Raw genomic sequence first — 16660 nt, 5'->3', positions numbered from 1 at the left:
CTTGGGTACAGTCTGTTATCTGTGTAACCAAGTAAGTTATGCATGATGATCCCGTTTTTACTTCTTTTAGTTAAAGGTGAGTGTGAGGGATCTTTGGTTTGTGGGAATTTTGCTCTTACCTTGACAGAAGGGTAGATGAGAATTAAAAATGTACGTTTGCAGATCTAAAATAGATGTGGTGAACAGAGCTATGCAATGTACCTGTCTAATAGTGTAGATCTGTGCTCTCTATTGAGAGGTTCAGAACAGCAGTTACCCACTTTTGGTTGCAGAGAGGGAAGGAGACCACTTCCTATTTCCCAAATTCACGGCCATGAAAAACACATCATGGACCATGAAAGCTGGACTCCCCCTGTGAAATCTGCTTTTTGTGTGTGTTTTTACCCTATGCTATTCAGATTTCATGGGGGAGACCAGCGTTTCTCAAATTGGGGATCCTGACCCAAAAGGGTGTTTGGGGGGGTCGCAAGGTTATTTTAGGGGGATATTGCCACCCTTCCGTCTGCACTGCCGTCTGAGCTGGGCGGCCGGAGGGTGGCACCTATTGGTCAGGTGCCCAGCTCTGAAGGCAGCATCCCACCAGCAGCAGCGCAGAAGTAAGGGTGGCAATTCCATACCATGCCATCCTTACTTCTGTGCTGCTGCCTGCAGAGCTGGACCTTCAGTCAGCAGCTGCCACTCTCTGGCTGCCCAATTCTGAAGGCAGCAGCGCAGGGCAGGCAGAGAGTGGCAGCTGCTGACAGATGGCCCAACTGTGCAGGCAGCAGCGCAGAAGTGTAAAAGTGGCAATACCACAACCCCCACTACAATAACCTTGTGAGCCACCCACAACTCCTTTTTTGGGTCAAGACTCCTACAATTACAACACTGAAATTTCAGATTTAAATAGTTGAAATCATGAAATTTATGACTTTTAAAATCCTGTGACCATGAAATTGACCAAAATGGACCGTGAATTTGGGAAAGCCCTACTGATAAGGTCTAGGTTGTAGTTCCAGCAATGCCTGAAATTATTCTCTCCACCTCACCCCATGTTTTTTTTCTGCCTCTTTCCAACGTGGATCATCCTAGGACAGTTTTCTAAGTGTTCCTAGAGGTAAAAATTGTTCTAGGTTGCAAAATATAATGTAATATACATTCTGTACTTACTTTTTTCCTTTAGCATTTGCCTGAGTGTTATGTCTTTTTACTAGATAATCTATGTGCCAATAAAGCAGTCACGTCCAGCCTTGCCCTGCACTCCAACATTGTGAGCCTTGTCAACGGCCAAGTGGTTTTAAATGACATGGGAATGGAGGATGGAGCTACAGAGGAGCTTGTTTTTAAACGGGCTCTCTCCATCCTCATGTGTGGAGCCTACAGGAACCAGTTGCTAAATGTGTTTGTGCGCCCGTCTCTGGTGGCAGTAGCATTGCAGATGACGCAAAGTTTCAGAAAAGGTAACTTCATAATAATATATTCTAATGCAGGTTGACCTGACTTTCAGAGGTGTTGGGCTCCTGGAGTGCCTGCTGATGTCACGGGGTGCTAACCAAATTGAATATTTAAACCAACGTTCAGAATGAGGCCCACTGGCATCAGATTTTGAGATTTATTTTATTTTATTTTTTGCAGCTTTTTTAATGCTCTGTTCACACTAGCACAAAGCTAACCCATTTTCACAGCCATGTTACAGCATTCCTCTGGGAACCACGGCAGATGTTTTTGCAATGTATTAAGTCATGGGACAAGTTAATGTGACTCTCATGATTCCTGACATTATTTATACTGATCTGCAACATATTACTGACTTGAAAGTAGATACTTTGCAGGCCTTTCTCTTGTTGGCTTCTGATTTGCATTGGGAGCTTGCCTGGGAGGACCAACTCCTGCAAACAGACGGTGTAAATAGCTTTCCACGCTCCAGTTGTGGTATATGGAACAGTATTTGAAACAAGCTACTTCCTTTAGTAAGGTCTGAATGCTGTTTGATAGGGTTGTGGAATAGTTTAGTGTGGACGTGGCCTTGCTCTGACTGTTCAGGTGTTTGAGTGTGTGTACACGTACTCTAGCACTACCTGCATTCTAGATTTATTCCCATAGAGTGCAGTTTGTCTCTCCATCTCCTTGCTTGTGTCAGTGAAATATTGTAGCAGTCAGTACTTTCCCTTGTTCAGTACCTGTGATAACTTTTTTTTAAACAGAAAATGTTTGATTTGGTAAAGGTTAATTTTAAACATCTACAGTATTTCCTGTATGTTCAGGGAGGTTGCACAAATACAACCAACTTTTCCCTTTTTTTCTGATACTATTTCAAGTTGAATCAGTCTCTGTGAAACATTTGTGCTAATAGTGCCCTTGTTAGAAATTTCCTCTTACACTGAAGGCTTCCCCCCCCCCTTTATTTTACAAATGACTTAAATGAACAATGTTATATCCTTAACCTTCTCTTTTCCTTCTCTTTTTTTCCCCCTCCCCCTCCCCCTCCCGCCCACCCAGAGGAAATCTATAGCTGCTTCAACTTCTTGCGAGACATTTTTTCTGATGAGTTCATCTTCTTCCCTGGCATTGCATTGAAGGTAAAAGCATCCTGTGTAAATAAATAAGAGTACATGCAATTTTATCTGGGTACATGATGGATTAGCTTTACGAACTCCATAATGGGAGTTCTGTGGCAAATTCTTTGAGCCTGAGATTTGTCAGATCTCAGCTAAGCAGGAGTGAGCCTGATCAGTACATGGGAAGAACATTTCAAAGGAAAACCAAGTGTAGGTCATTCAGTAAAAGCCGAGTTCTACCATGAGTAAGATTTTGCAGCAGTTTCTCCATATAGCATTAAAGGGCTTGTGCTGCTGAAAGAACAGTCTTTCAGGTGAGATGTAAAACTACTATCCCCGGTGTGGCCCGCACCGCTTCCCGCAGCCCCCATTGGCTTGGAACGGTGAACTGTGGCCAGTGGGAGCTGCCATTGGCCGAACCTCTGGGTGCTGTAGGTAAACAAACCATCCTGGCCCACCCGCGGATTTCCCTGACAGGCCATGTTCCGAAGGTTGCCGATCTCTGCTTTAGAGTTTACAAGTCCACTCAGTCCTCCTTCTTGTTCAGCCAATCGCTAAGACAAACAAGTTTGTTTACATTGATGGGAGATACTGCTGCCTGCTTCTTATTTACAATGTCCCCTGAAAGTGAGAACAGGTTTTCACATGGCACTTTTGTAGCAGGCGTTGCAAGGTATTTACGTTTCAGATATGCTAAACATTCGTATGCCCCTTCATGCTTCGGCCACCATTCCAGAGGATATGCTTCCATGCTGATGATGATTGTTAAAAAAATGTGTTAATTTAATTTGTGACTGAACTCCTTGTGGGAGAATTGTATGTCCCCTGCTCTGTTTTACCCACATTCTGCCATATATTTCATGTTATAGCAGTTTAGGATGATGACCCAGCACATGTTCTTCTTAAGACCACTTTCACAGCAGATTTGACAAAACGCAAAGAACTTACCAATGTGAGATTTCTAAAAATAGCTACAGCATTCGACCCAAGGTTTAAGAATCTGAAGTGCTATCCAAAATCTGAGAGGGACAAGGTGTAGAGCATGTTTTGAGAAGTCTTAAAAGAGCAACACTCTGATGTGGAAACTACAGAACCTGAAACACCGAAAAAGAAAAATCAACTTTCTGCTGGTGGCATCTGACTCGGATGATGAAAATGAACATGCATCAGTCTACTATGCTTTGGATCATTATTGAGCAGAACCCATCATCAGCATGGACGTACTTCCCCTGGAAGGGTGGTTGAAGCATGAAGGGATATATGAATCTTTAGCGCATCTGGCACGTAAATATCTTGCAACTCTGGCTACAACAGTGCCGTGCGAATGTCTTTTCTCACTTTCAGGTAACATTGTAAACAAGAAGTGGGCAGCATTATCTCCTGCCAATTGTAACCAAACTTCTTTGTCTGAGTGACTGGCTGAAATAGGACTGAGTGGACTTGTGGGCTCTAAAGTTTTACATTATTTTATTTTTGAATGCAGTTATTTTTTTATACATAATTCTACAGTTGTACATTCAACTTTCATGATAAAGAGATTGCACTCCAGTACTTGTAATATGGGATTGAAAAATACTGTTTTTCTTGTTTTTTTACAGTGCAAATATTTGTAATAAAAATAAATATAAAGTGAGCACTGTACACTTTGTTGTCTATATTGTAATTGAAATCAGTATACTTGAAAACGTAGAAAACATCCAAAAATATTTAAAGAAATGGTATTCTATTTAACATTGCGATTAAATTTTTTTAATCGCTTGACAGCACTACTAGAATATTTTATGTACATTAACTTTTTTGCTCCATTTGCTGATTGGAAATATCAAATTAATGTAATGATTATTTCTAACTGGAAAAGTTCAGAGACAATGCTCATCACCAGAAGCAAACCAGGAACTGGAAGATTAACATAACCAGTCTTTTTTGAGCCAAAATAAGTTGGTGCCAAAGCACTACTTTAGAAATAGAACTTTTACAGACCTTGGCAGAAATTTAGGCACTGAATTCCCATTGACTTTCCATAGAAGTTAGGTGCCTAAACATCATTTGAAGATCTCCTGCCTTATCTTAAGTAGGAAAAGCAGTTTTGTTTGACCTTTATGATAACTAACTCCACTTCAACCATGGCATGGTCCCTACTCCAGAAAGCTTTTAACATGTCTTATGTTAGATGGTTGTCATTGATGCTAGTGGAGAGCCTAGGGTTGACCATGACCAGCTAACACCCGTCATACTGGGACAAAGTCCTGGATTAAGTGATGTAATGCCAACTTCTTTCCTAGACAAGACAAGGTCCCAGAGGCCTTCCTGTGAAGATAGAGAGGCCATTATATTATGAGGCCTCACAGTTTGAGAATATAAACTTGGTGAAAATATGAACTCAATACCTGTTAAGAAATTGATTCTTGGTATATCTGAGAGTGTCTAGGAAATTTCTTTCAGAAATTTCAGTGGCAGCCTGATGGTAGCTGTATGCTTATTTGCATGAGGAGACTTAGCTGCACTTGTTCTAGTTGGGAAAAGTACCAATTACACTGTTTTTCCTTTGCCCCACAGGACTTTGAAGAAGGATGTTTTCTGCTTACAAAATGTGATGTAATTCAGGTGACTCCCCAGGAAATCTTAGTTACAGAGAGAGGAAATTCTGTAGCAGTTTTTTTGGCAGCTCTGTTCAGGCCTTTTATGGAAGGTTACCAGGTACACAGTTCTTCACAAAGTTTGCACCTACTCTCTCCTGTTCCCAACTCATAATTTCCATGGGAAATGGCATGAGTCATGGTTCTTCTGTGGTACAAACACTAAGTATTAGCGTGGGTGGGAGTGGAAGGGAGAAGATACATAGCAGTAGTAAGTTTTATCCAACGATGTGAAGAGATTGGTTCCCTCTCATGACACCGATTTTAAAAAAAAAATTACAGGGTAATTAACTTTATGTGGTAGTGCTAAGGTTCTTGTGACAGGCTAATTGGAGCTGTGGTATCTTATATAAGTGAATCTGCATGTGAGGGTTGGTGTTCTGGCCCTGTGAAGGACAGTTTATTTAAGAAGAGAAATCCAGAGAGACACACACCTTGTCCTGTTTAGGTCCCAGCACAAAAAGTGCTCAAGTCAAAAATTAATGAGTACGTTTTCAGCCAAAAGAGGAAGGGTAGGCTACCTGGTTCCCTTGGTTCTAGCCCTCTCCCTTGAAAATAATTCCCTCTGGATTTATAAAGCCCACTTCTCAGGGAATCTGTTGTTAATGGGCTAATTGCCAGTCCTTAGAAGGAGGACTTCTTCAGCATATGTAAGTGGATAGTATGCAAACTGCAGAAGTTGGTTGTATGTTTGGCCAAAGCCTATGTGGGAATTCTTCGCCCTGTCAATGTCTATTTTAATTCTCTCCTGCCGCCGAAGCCTACCAAAACTAAATTAACTCTTTACACTTCTTAAATAAAATAAATGTTAGAAGAGGATAGAAAATTCCCACCACTGTGAAACCGTGTCAGTTATTGGTTAGATCATAGCGATCAGGGTCATAAGAACGTCCATACTGGGTCAGACCAAAGGTCCATCTAGCCCCGTATCCTGTTTTTTCACAGTGGCCAATGCCAGGTTCCCCAGTGGGAATGAACAGAACATGTAATCATTAAGTGATCCATTTCCTGTCGTCCATTCCCAGCTTCTGGCAAACAGAGGCGAGGAACACCATCCCTGCCCATCCTGGCTAATAGCCATGGATGGACCTATCCTCCATGAATTTATCTAGTTCTTTTTTGAACCCTGTTATAGTCTTGGCCTTCACAACATCATCTGGCAAGGAGTTCCACAGGTTGACTGTGCGTTGTGTGAAAAAAATACTTCCTTTTGTTTGTTTTTAAACCTGCTGCCTATTAATTTCATTTGGTGACCCCTAGTTCTTGTGTTATGAGAAGGAGTAAATAATACTTCCTTATTTACTTTCTCTGCACCAGTCATGATTTTATAGACCTCTATCATATCCCCCCCCTTAGTTATCTCTTTTCCAACCTGAAAAGTCCCAATCTTATTCATCTCTCCTCATACGGCAGCTGTTCCAAAATGCCTAATAATTTTTGTTTCCTTTTTCTGAACCTTTTCCAATTCCAATATATCTTTTTTTGAGATGGGGCAATCACATCTTCATGCAGTATTCGAGATGTGGTCGTACCATGGATTTATAGAGGGGCAATATGATATTTTCTGTCTTATTATCTATCCCTTTCCAAATGATTCCCAACATTCTGTTTGCTTCTTTGACTGCTGCGCACGTTGAGTGGATGTTTTCAGAGAACTATCCACAATGACTCCAAGATCTTTTTCTTGAGTAGTAACAGCTAATTTAGACCCCATCATTTTATATGTACAGTTAGGATTATGTTTTCCGGTGTGCATTACTTTGCATTTATCAACATTGAATTTAATCTGCCCTTTTTTTTTTTTTTTTTTTTTTTTTTTTTTTTGGCCCAGTCACCCAGTTTTGAGAGAGCTTTTGTAGCTCTTCACAGTCTGCCTGGGACTTAACTATCTTGAGTAGTTTTGTATCATCTGCAAATTTTGCCACCTCACTATTTATCCCATTTTCCAGATCATTTTATGAATATGTTAAATAGGACTAGGCCCAGTACAGACCCCTTAGGGACACCGCTATTTACCTCTTTCCATTCTGAAAACTGACCATTTATTCCTACCCTTTGTTTTCTCTCTTTTAATCAGTTACCAATCCATGGGAGAACCTTTCCTCTTACCCCATGACTGCTTACTTTGCTTAAGAGCCTTTGGTGAGGGACTTTGTCAAAGGCTTTCTGAAAATCTAAATACACTATGTCCACTGGATTTCCCTTGTCCACATGCTTGTTGGTTTATTGCTGGCTCTTCCACTGACTCACTGTTGACCTAGGACAGGTTCCTTCACTTCTGGATCTCACTTTCCTTTTCAGCAACACCCATTTCACAGATGGGGAATGTCACTTTTGACAGCAAGGCAACTTTTTCAAAGACAAGGACCATAAACCAGTTTCTAATATGATTTATTATTCTGTCAGTATTGTTTTAAATACTAAGATTCTTGTTATGATTACCCAAACAACATTAACATTTTCTAATGCTTTGCATAATGTTATATTTGTTAGCCTATTAAAAATGTGTCTGCCAAATTGATTATTAGAAGGATATGTTATTCCTTTAAAAATATTTGTTTGTAATTAAAGACCAATTCAAGTTACAGAATAAGAGGAAAAGCTCAAACACTTTTTTTTTAAAAATTTTATTTTTTAGATAATCGGAAGATATCTTTCAAAAGAAATAAAAGAGGTCTTTACCGAGAAGCAGTTTATACTTGGAATCCGTAACTTTGCTTTTCAGCTTCTTGAGACAGGTATGTTTGCTTTGTGTGGTGGTGTTGGTGCTGTGATTCCTTACATGTGTAATAGTTTGAATAATTAATGGACTTTTAATTGCCCCCTATGCTTTCTCCGTAGGAAGCACTCCATGTTATGAAGTTTTGTCTTCTGACTTGCAGAAAAACGCCTTGGCAGCTTTTGTGCGCCTAGATGTAGTGAAGAAGATGAAAACGTAAGTAATACAAGAGGTCCTCGGGTTTGCAAGAATATTATTAGTAAAAGAATTTTGCTGAGGTCTGGACACAAGTTGGAGATAAATGCAGATAAATGTGCTGTAATTATGAGTCTAACTAGATCCAAGGATGAGATCTAACGTAATTATCAATTGCAATGAGTGGTTATACTTTGGAGATACTTCCGTTAGTGTATCATAATTCACATACAGAACCATGGGGCTCTTTTATCTGATATCTTAATGGTTGACCTGTAAAATACTAAACAATATATTACAACCCTGATTTTCTGAATTTGAGCCAACTACATTTTGATTACATACTCCCCAGCGTCATACTGAGTCAAAGTTGGCACCTTCTTTGTATGCGCCAATTCCCCAAATATGGCATCTCTTCATTCTATACTAGGATTATGCGATCTGAAATGCAGAATTTAGAGTTCACTAGCTGGCTTTTAAATCTTTGGACCCCATTTCTTTTTTATCTTGAGGTTTGAGGTGTTTCCCCCAGACCTTTGGATAAACAGGATTCTGCTCTGTTTGCATAGATTGTTTGTAACACACTTAAAAATAGCTAGTTTTTTTTATCTTCTTTTTATTAAAATGGAGTCACAAATGACTGTTACAGGCAATACAATAAACGGCTCATTCTGACTATACCATTGTGTTGACTTTTGCTTTAGCACTGCAAGTTAAATGAATTGAAGCTACACTAACATTTTTAATTGTGAATAAATACTAGGGTTAACTGATAAAATATGAGACCAACTAATGCTATAAAAATAGTGTGTGTGTGTGTGTATACACACGTGTTCATATTTTATAAATTCCATAATATATTATGGATCTTCCCATGGTATTAGTTAGTGGGGCAAACAGTTTGTAATGAGCAAATTACCTGGTAAATTTAGCCCTTTTCCCTTTTATGAATAGTCTGTTAATACACATTTTTACAAACTTACATACTAGTCACAGTTGACCAAATGATGTATCCAATTTATTGTGAATATTCGGTCTTTGTTCTGCGATCTTAGTTGTGTGCTGTCTTAGTTCTTTGATTGCGTGACCTTCGAGCTCAAACACTCAGATTTCAATCAAGACTGCCAACAGACTACTTCTGGTGGGAACGCTAGTGTAAAATAGTGATGCTTTCCTACATCACTGGGGTGTTGTGAGGATGAATTAGTTAAGACTTGTAGAGCACTTTTGAATATGTCAGTGCGAGGTACTGTTGCTATTGTGGTATCATCCTTTCCGCAGCACCTAGGTATGGTACAGAAAAAAACTTTTGAGGCACATCCTCAGCTGAGGTAAATTGGTGTAGCTCCATGGAAGCAATGGTGCTATGATGATTTACACTAGCTCAAGATCTAACTTGATTTCAGATGGGTAGTTAAAACTCATATAATAAAACAGGGGAAGGGAAATATAGGGGAAAAAATAAATGTTCTAGAAGCATACCTATTCTTCTGTAGTATGACTTTTTCAAAGAACATCTGTGATGTGTCAGCAGATCTTTCAAAGCTGATTATGTGGGTAAAATTTATGGAGGAAGAATAATGAAAATTATTATTTGCTCCAGATAACTTTGAAGTAGTATCCTTTTCTTAAATATTAATTTTTCCCATCCCAAAAGAATAACAGCTTATTACTGTTCGTTTGGTTTTTTTTTCCTCCATATATAGGACCAATGGATTTACTTACACTGTAAACAAAGAGGCACTCAATAAAACAGCAGAAATGTTTGGTAAGTGTATTTCTTATTGGTATACTAGTTAAACATGTATTTATGGGGAGATTTTCAAAGTCACAAAGAACAGTTAGATACCTAATTCCCATTGAAAGTCACGTTATGTCTGGTATCGCATTACAACATATGCAGTAAAAATACTAATGTGAGATCTGAATGAAAAATAAGCTGTTTTTAAAACGTTCTTGCTTGCATTTTTAACTCCAGGTTGGCATTGGACGTAGTCTTCTAATCAATGTATGCGCTTTTCTTTCATCCCTTAGATTCTCAGATACCCATAAGGAAACTTGTGACCGCAAGACTTTAATATTAATCAAAAGGCTTTGAATTACTTGACTGTGTGCACTATAATCCGCAAGGAACACTGACAAGTACTCAGCTGGATAGGTACAGAAGTATAAGTCTTGCCTTTTCCATTTGGGAATTTTTGTATGTATTATACTAGATAGTGGGCAAAGGTTGCTCAAGTGGAATATTTTCATTACCAGTACTGAACTTTGTCAGTACTGATGTTTACTGTGTTCCTTTTTAAACTAAATGTAAACATCTTTTTGGATACATATTTAAGGAAAAAAATGCACAAACATCTAGTTTAAATACTTTTGTAGTTTTGTTACAAGGAAATGTTTTGTTTCAAATAGGTTATTTCATCAATGTGAAACTGTAACTGAGAACTAAAGACTTAACATTAAACATAATATTTAGACAAAAATGTTGCTGGTTGTCATATCTATGATATTGCCATTATGGTCGTCTTTCATAGAATAAATGTCCTGTAACTTCCAAAATCCTGCTTCTATCTTATCACTTGTTTTGTATTTATTTTACGTGCAGCTGGGACTACCAAGTATTTAGCTTCTGTGCAAAATCTGCCTTAGCATTTAAAACTGAGTTTAAAGCAGTTTGTGCTGTTTTCAATTGTTAAAATATTGATATCAATAGTTATTGTGCAATGTCTTGTTGTTTCTTTGTGAATGAGGCTTTATAAAATGCATTTTGTCAGTGTTACTGCTCTTCTCAACTACTGTGTGATCTGTGTGTATACTATATAAATAGATATGTATATTCTGGTACCACCACCACCTGTGAAGGTGGTGTTTGTATCAGGGTTGTGTCTTGCTGTCCCATGAAAATCTGCCTAAACTTGGCTTAGTTTTAAGCTTTTTTTTTTGGGTGGGGGGGAGTTCATACGTGCTCAAAACAGACTTGCTACAGTTTCTTAGCTAAGTTCCCTAAACGTTCTGGGCATGCTGCAGCCAGAGCTAAGCAGAACTTTCCCTGCAGTTTTAGTTCTAGGCTGCTCTGGGCCACATTGGTTCTGGGTCTAGGTACCAGAATGGAAAGGACGGAGATTTCTTCTCCTTACTGGGCCTGGCAGTGTAAAGGAGGAAGGCGCCTTATTTGAATTCAGATGGGACAAGAGGTGGACTAGGAGTAGGGGAGTAGATTGGGACAAAAAACCTGGAATGTAAGATCTTGAGTCTGACCATTCTTCTCCTGTCAGTAAACATCTGTGCAACTCACTGCTAAAATGTCACATCCCTCGCACAGAGGGTATGACAACAGTCCATTGGCTCAGTGGGTTTCAACCCAGCTGATGATCATTTGGGGTGACAATATGATGATTAACTATATATTTTTTAAATCCTAGGAAATTACACCCACAAATGCTTAATGCTGCACAAACACTCAAATTGGAGGGGGGGCACTAGCCACCTTAATTCTGGCATTTCCTAACGTTTGAGTGGTTTAATTTGTGTGTGTGTGGTGAGATTTACTATAGCTCCCTATCTAAAATTTCCTCTGCTACAGGTGTTGTGCATCATCAGCTGACTGCTAGCCTTGAGTTAACTGCATGTCACCCGGGGGGAGTTGAACCTGTAGTTTAAGAGGCGTTTTTTTTTTAAATGAAGAACACTGTAAATGTAAAACTAACTGCATAAACACCCACGTATCTAGCAGGTAACTAATGTGTAAAAGGGGTAGGATGTGTACATGGAAGTTACTATAGGAACGGGGTTCTAAACCTTTTTCTGTGAGTCTCCCTCACATCAGCCCTCCCCTGGCAGGCGCTGGGCCTGGTGGCAACAACCACCCCCCTCCCCCCTCACCTTCCTGGGCCACAGCTTGGTTTGATGATGGTTTCCAGGGGCTGGAGTATGGCCCCGGCCCCGGCGCTATAGGCGGCTCCGCGGTCGGGTCTGACAGTGGAGCAAAGAAACAACACGAGCTTCCCCCCGAGCCTCCCACGACGGAGCAAGTCGGCCGCAGCCCCCGCTTCCGGAGCTTGACAGGGGTCCGTGCTAATTGCAACAGCCCGCACTTCCGGTATGGGAGCCGGGGGGACGCGTTTCGGCAGCGCGCACTTCCGGCATAGGAGCCGGTCGGACGACTTGTGGCACGGCCCACTTCCGGTGCGCGCGAGTTGGGCCGCGGGGATGGGCTCGCGCGTGGAGCTGGGGTTCGCGGAGGAGGCGGCCCCGTGGCGCCTGCGCAGCGCCCAGTTCCCCAGCAAGGTGGGGGGGCGGCCGGCGTGGCTGGGCGAGTCCGGGCTGCCGGGCCCTGCCGAGCTGCGCTGCGGGCGGTGCGGGCGGCCCTGCGCCTTCCTGCTGCAGCTCTACGCGCCGCTCCCCGGCCGCCCCGACGCCTTCCACCGCGGCCTCTTCGTGTTCTGCTGCCGCGGGCCCGCCTGCTACCCGCCCGGGGCCCAGGGCCCGCTGCGAGGTGAGAGACCCCCCCCCGCCCGGCACCTGTCAGGGGGGCCCTGCCCCTCCCGCTCCGCGCGGCACCCACCTTCCCTCCACGCGGGGCGCCTCCTTCCCGCCCTACCGCTCCCTCCACAGGTGGACTCCCCCCGCCCCCCAGTGATGTGTAAACTCTCCGGGGCAACGTCTGTGCTGCCTTTGTACAGCGCCTAACACCGGGCGGCCCGGCCCGTGGGTAGGTTTCCTAGGTGCAAAAAATAAAACCCCAAACCATCACTCGCAGGCTTTTGGGAAGTGCCCTATGCTGCTGCGCTTCGGACAAATGGCATTTGGTCCCTTCACTCCTGTGTTTCTTTCAAGTTTTTAGGAACCAGCTTCCCAGGAGGAATGACGCCTATTCCTATGATCCGCCCCCTGAAACGCCCCCTCCGGAAGATCATCCCCCTGTGAACCTGCAGCTTCAATGTGGAGCTCATCTATGCAGAGTCTGTGGCTGTTTAGGGCCAAAGACATGTTCCAAATGTCACAGGGCCCATTACTGTAGTAAAGATCATCAGACTGTCGATTGGAAATTGGGACACAAACTATCTTGTATGCAGTCAGGTGAGTTAAGTGGAATTTAAAATAAACCTGGGAAGTTTCTGTCTGGAAGATAACGCAATGCTGCTGCTGCTTGTTTTCTTCTTTGCCGTTTATATTTTAAACAGAACTTCTTAAGATGTAGTGCAGTATGGAACAAAAGTATGTTGCAAGTCCAACAAGAGTTACTTACAATCTTAATAATCTAGCGGGGGAAGAGTCAACCATTGTTCTTGTTCTTTTTGCTAGACACAGTACATTGCACAGGAGAAATAACACTAATCTGTATTTCCTTCTAAATTGACTAGAAGATTATGTCCACATCTTTATTATGCCATAAATCTCTGTAAACAATTAGGAAAATCAAAGGCCATATTGTTTTAAAGAGAATACTAAGTTTTGATTCTATTTGTAGGACAAATTCAATGATAATGGGGTGTCTGTGGCTTTCCACGTGATTCACGGTTAAAACACAAGGGTTAAGTTCCTTCTGTGGTCCAAAATAGAACTGCATTAACCATGTTGGGAAGTGATTGTTAATGTAAGGAGTTGAGAGTGTCATTAGGTGAACTTACCTCATATAGAATGGTAAGGGCCTAAGTGTATTTAATGAATCAGGTCTATACATACTATGTATATATATGTATATATAATCTCACATAGTTAGTTAGTAATCTATATAGGCAAGTGCATAATCAATTTGGATACAGGCCTAGTTTCGTTTGGTTCATTAGACCTTTGAATAACCCTTTTTGAGGAAAGGAATGCAGAACAATGTTTTTGGCTTACTAAATATCCTGTTGTTTCACTTCTTGAAATGTTCCTGATATTTGGGTACAGAACAAGGATGAAGTGTTACAATTTCCCCAACCAAATATAATCAGGATAAACAAGGAAGTCCCCAAAGTTCCTGTTAAATATTAAGATTGTTTTGTTGCTAATAAATAGATAAACACATTATGTAACCTAGTGTGTAGTGAGGAATCTTATATTTGGCCATAGATATTGTTGTATCTGCTTTGCATGGTGACGTGTGGGCATGGTTGGTGGTCCAGAAAACATCCTTGCATTTATAAGCCGGTAATTTGTAATGTGGAAAGGGAGCTTTGTGAAACCTGGGTGTAACAATAGAGCATGGCTTATCTGAATTGGTTTGTTTTAATTGTAATAAATGATGTAGGGTATGACAAGATGATAAACAACAATACTGCAAACAAAGACAAACAAATTAAGCTAAAGATTTATTTTTAACTTGCTTGGCCTTGCATAAATTGTATCATTTGTTAAAGAAAATATGCAAAATAGTAATAATACTGGTACTGCAACCAAAATAATATAAAACTGTTCAAGAAGTCAGTATTGTTGCAGAAAAAACAAAAACTAAACTTTTTTCATCAAAATGTCTTGGTTGGTGGTTTAATGACTTGCAAAGGAAAGAAAATAAGTGTTGCTTTATGACTTATAAAGAAGGCATGAATAGAATCCTAGAAATGTAGGGCTGGAAGGGAACTCGACAGGTCAAGTCCAGCCCCCTGCGCTGAGGTAACCCTAGACCATCTCTGATACGCATTTGTTCAACATGTTTTTAAAAAACTCCAATGATGGGGATTCCACAGCCTCCTTTGGAAGCCTATTCCAGAGCTTAAGTAGCCTTATAGTTAGAAAGTTTTTCCTAACATCTGACCTAAATCTCCCTTGCTGCAGATTTTTTCCAGAAGTTCTTTTATTGCTAGATTTACACTTCAGAAATTAAGATATTGTCTACTTTGCCTCTCCTGAAAATTAGTAAATTTATGTAATCAGAAAAGCAACTGAGGAAGATTGGCTTCTTTTATTGACCGTTTAAAAATGTATATATGTATAGGAGATATGTATAACTCCTATCTAACTCAGACACTTGGGAGAAAAGATTTTTTTTTTTTTTCAATTAAAGATTGAACACCATCATCTTTCAACTAAGGGCTACAAAGTCCCAATCTATATCCAGAGTTTTTTAGTGAAAACAAGGATTACAAGATTTTTTTTTTTTTTTTTTTTTTTTTTTTATATTCCTGATAGTTCTAAAGCAAAAAACCTCCAGTCTCAATGACAGCTTTCTGGCCTTCATAATGTCATAAATAACAAAATGGCCAAAAACTTTTTTTTTCCCCTTTGCAGGTCATTTTTAAGGTGTTTTAATTAAAAAGCGTAAAGGAACATCTCAAGTTGATTCTTAAAGGAATACAGTCAAAGTTAGTAGACTATGTGCTAGCAGGTATTGGTGCACTTGGTACATTTTCTTTTGTACTCTTCCCCTACTTGTATGCTTTTCTCGTAAATTCTTGTTTGCGGGTAGTTAAAGTGACACAAGAACTGAATGCTGCATAGAGTAGATTTCTTATTATTTCATATCATTTTTATTGAAAATGTTCTTTTGTTTTCTCATCATTTACTGTGGTCCTCTTAGTTATGTGGGCTCTGGTGCACAGTGGTATGCCTACATTTTTTCCTGTGTCTTACTCACAACAAATAAGCATTTACTGGAGAAATATTAGTGTTGTATGCTTGCGTCATGTGAGTACACTAGTCAGAAGGAAGGCTTTTAATTTTACAGATCTCTGCAATGTGCTGTCTCTTTTTTAATAAATCTACTTCCACTCTCTTAGCCCAGATAACTGATATTTTAAAAAATAAACTACTAGAACAAGTCACTGTAAAGTGAAAGAATGTTTTCATACTTTGATCACTAAGACTACTTACTTAGGCAAACATGTCTGTGTTGACTCTCTCTATTTTGTGTTCCAGTCCATCATACCCCCAATTTGTCTGTTCATCTACCTGTTGCATCTTGTCATTTACTCCTGAACAGTGATTTATTTCATTTGGGGGGGGACTGTTGTTGTTTTACTCATTTGTGCAGTGCCTAGCACTGTGAGGCCTCAATCCTGATTGAAGCCTCAAGGCACTAACACTATATAAATAATCATATTTGCCTTGCCAACCTTGACGGTGCAGTTTTAAGCAGGAGAGAACGTGAAATATAGCATAAAGCAGTGAAATGATAAAAACAGTAGTTCTCTTGTGTGTTGCAGCTCAATTGGACACTGCAATTCCAGATCACAAGTTCCTTTTTCCAGAGTATGAAATTGTAATAGAACCTGAGGAAATGGAAACGACTGGTGACAGTCAAACAGATGCAGATACACAAAAGGACTTGGAGAAACATGAAGAATTGGAGGCTGCAGGCAGCTCAAGTAAGAAATAAAATAAAAATAAAAACTTCCAAGAGAGAGTTTTCTATATGCATTGTATGTTGCTTCACAAATTGAAATATTCAGTGATTTTAAATCAAGTTTAAATATAAACTACATATTACAAAGGATTAGTCTACAAATCATCATTGAGGAAAATGGAAAAAACCCACTGTAGCTACTGCTTCTGTTAACTACGGTTCGTCACCATGTGCATGTCATTTATGATGCATGTAAAAGTATATATGATTCATTTAAATTACCATTTTTAAATTTTATTGAAAGCAT

The 16660-nt window shown here is 40.2% G+C and overlaps 2 protein-coding genes and 1 long non-coding RNA gene across 5 annotated transcripts in view; 2 read left to right on the top strand and 1 right to left on the bottom strand.

Moving 5' to 3' along the window:
- The window catches only part of GNPAT (glyceronephosphate O-acyltransferase), a 39001-nt gene extending 27788 nt beyond the window's left edge, over window positions 1-11213 (top strand). For both annotated transcript variants that reach the window (XM_038394703.2, XM_038394702.2), the window contains exons 10-16: window positions 1194-1439; window positions 2479-2558; window positions 5094-5234; window positions 7812-7911; window positions 8015-8108; window positions 9794-9855; window positions 10122-11213. In XM_038394703.2, coding sequence (XP_038250631.1) covers window positions 1194-1439; window positions 2479-2558; window positions 5094-5234; window positions 7812-7911; window positions 8015-8108; window positions 9794-9855; window positions 10122-10165 — 767 coding nt within the window. In that variant the 3' untranslated portion in view covers window positions 10166-11213. The remainder of the gene's footprint in view (window positions 1-1193; window positions 1440-2478; window positions 2559-5093; window positions 5235-7811; window positions 7912-8014; window positions 8109-9793; window positions 9856-10121) is intronic.
- Window positions 7393-12153, bottom strand: LOC119852841. Its single transcript, XR_005291845.2, has 4 exons — window positions 11970-12153; window positions 9570-9632; window positions 9071-9371; window positions 7393-8082 (listed from the first exon to the last, which is right to left on the bottom strand). It is a non-coding gene; the product is annotated as an uncharacterized LOC119852841 (long non-coding RNA).
- A 20-nt stretch (window positions 12154-12173) lies between these two features.
- PDCD2 (programmed cell death 2) overlaps window positions 12174-16660 on the top strand; it is a 10760-nt gene continuing 6273 nt past the window's right edge. For both annotated transcript variants that reach the window (XM_038394354.2, XM_043511333.1), the window contains exons 1-3: window positions 12174-12582; window positions 12924-13166; window positions 16214-16375. In XM_038394354.2, coding sequence (XP_038250282.2) covers window positions 12189-12582; window positions 12924-13166; window positions 16214-16375 — 799 coding nt within the window. In that variant the 5' untranslated portion in view covers window positions 12174-12188. The remainder of the gene's footprint in view (window positions 12583-12923; window positions 13167-16213; window positions 16376-16660) is intronic.

This window comes from Dermochelys coriacea, chromosome 3 (genome assembly GCF_009764565.3).
Source record: "Dermochelys coriacea isolate rDerCor1 chromosome 3, rDerCor1.pri.v4, whole genome shotgun sequence".
NCBI lineage: Eukaryota > Metazoa > Chordata > Testudines > Dermochelyidae > Dermochelys > Dermochelys coriacea.
Note: the sequence above shows the minus strand (reverse complement) of the source record. Positions and strands in the feature narration are given on the sequence as shown.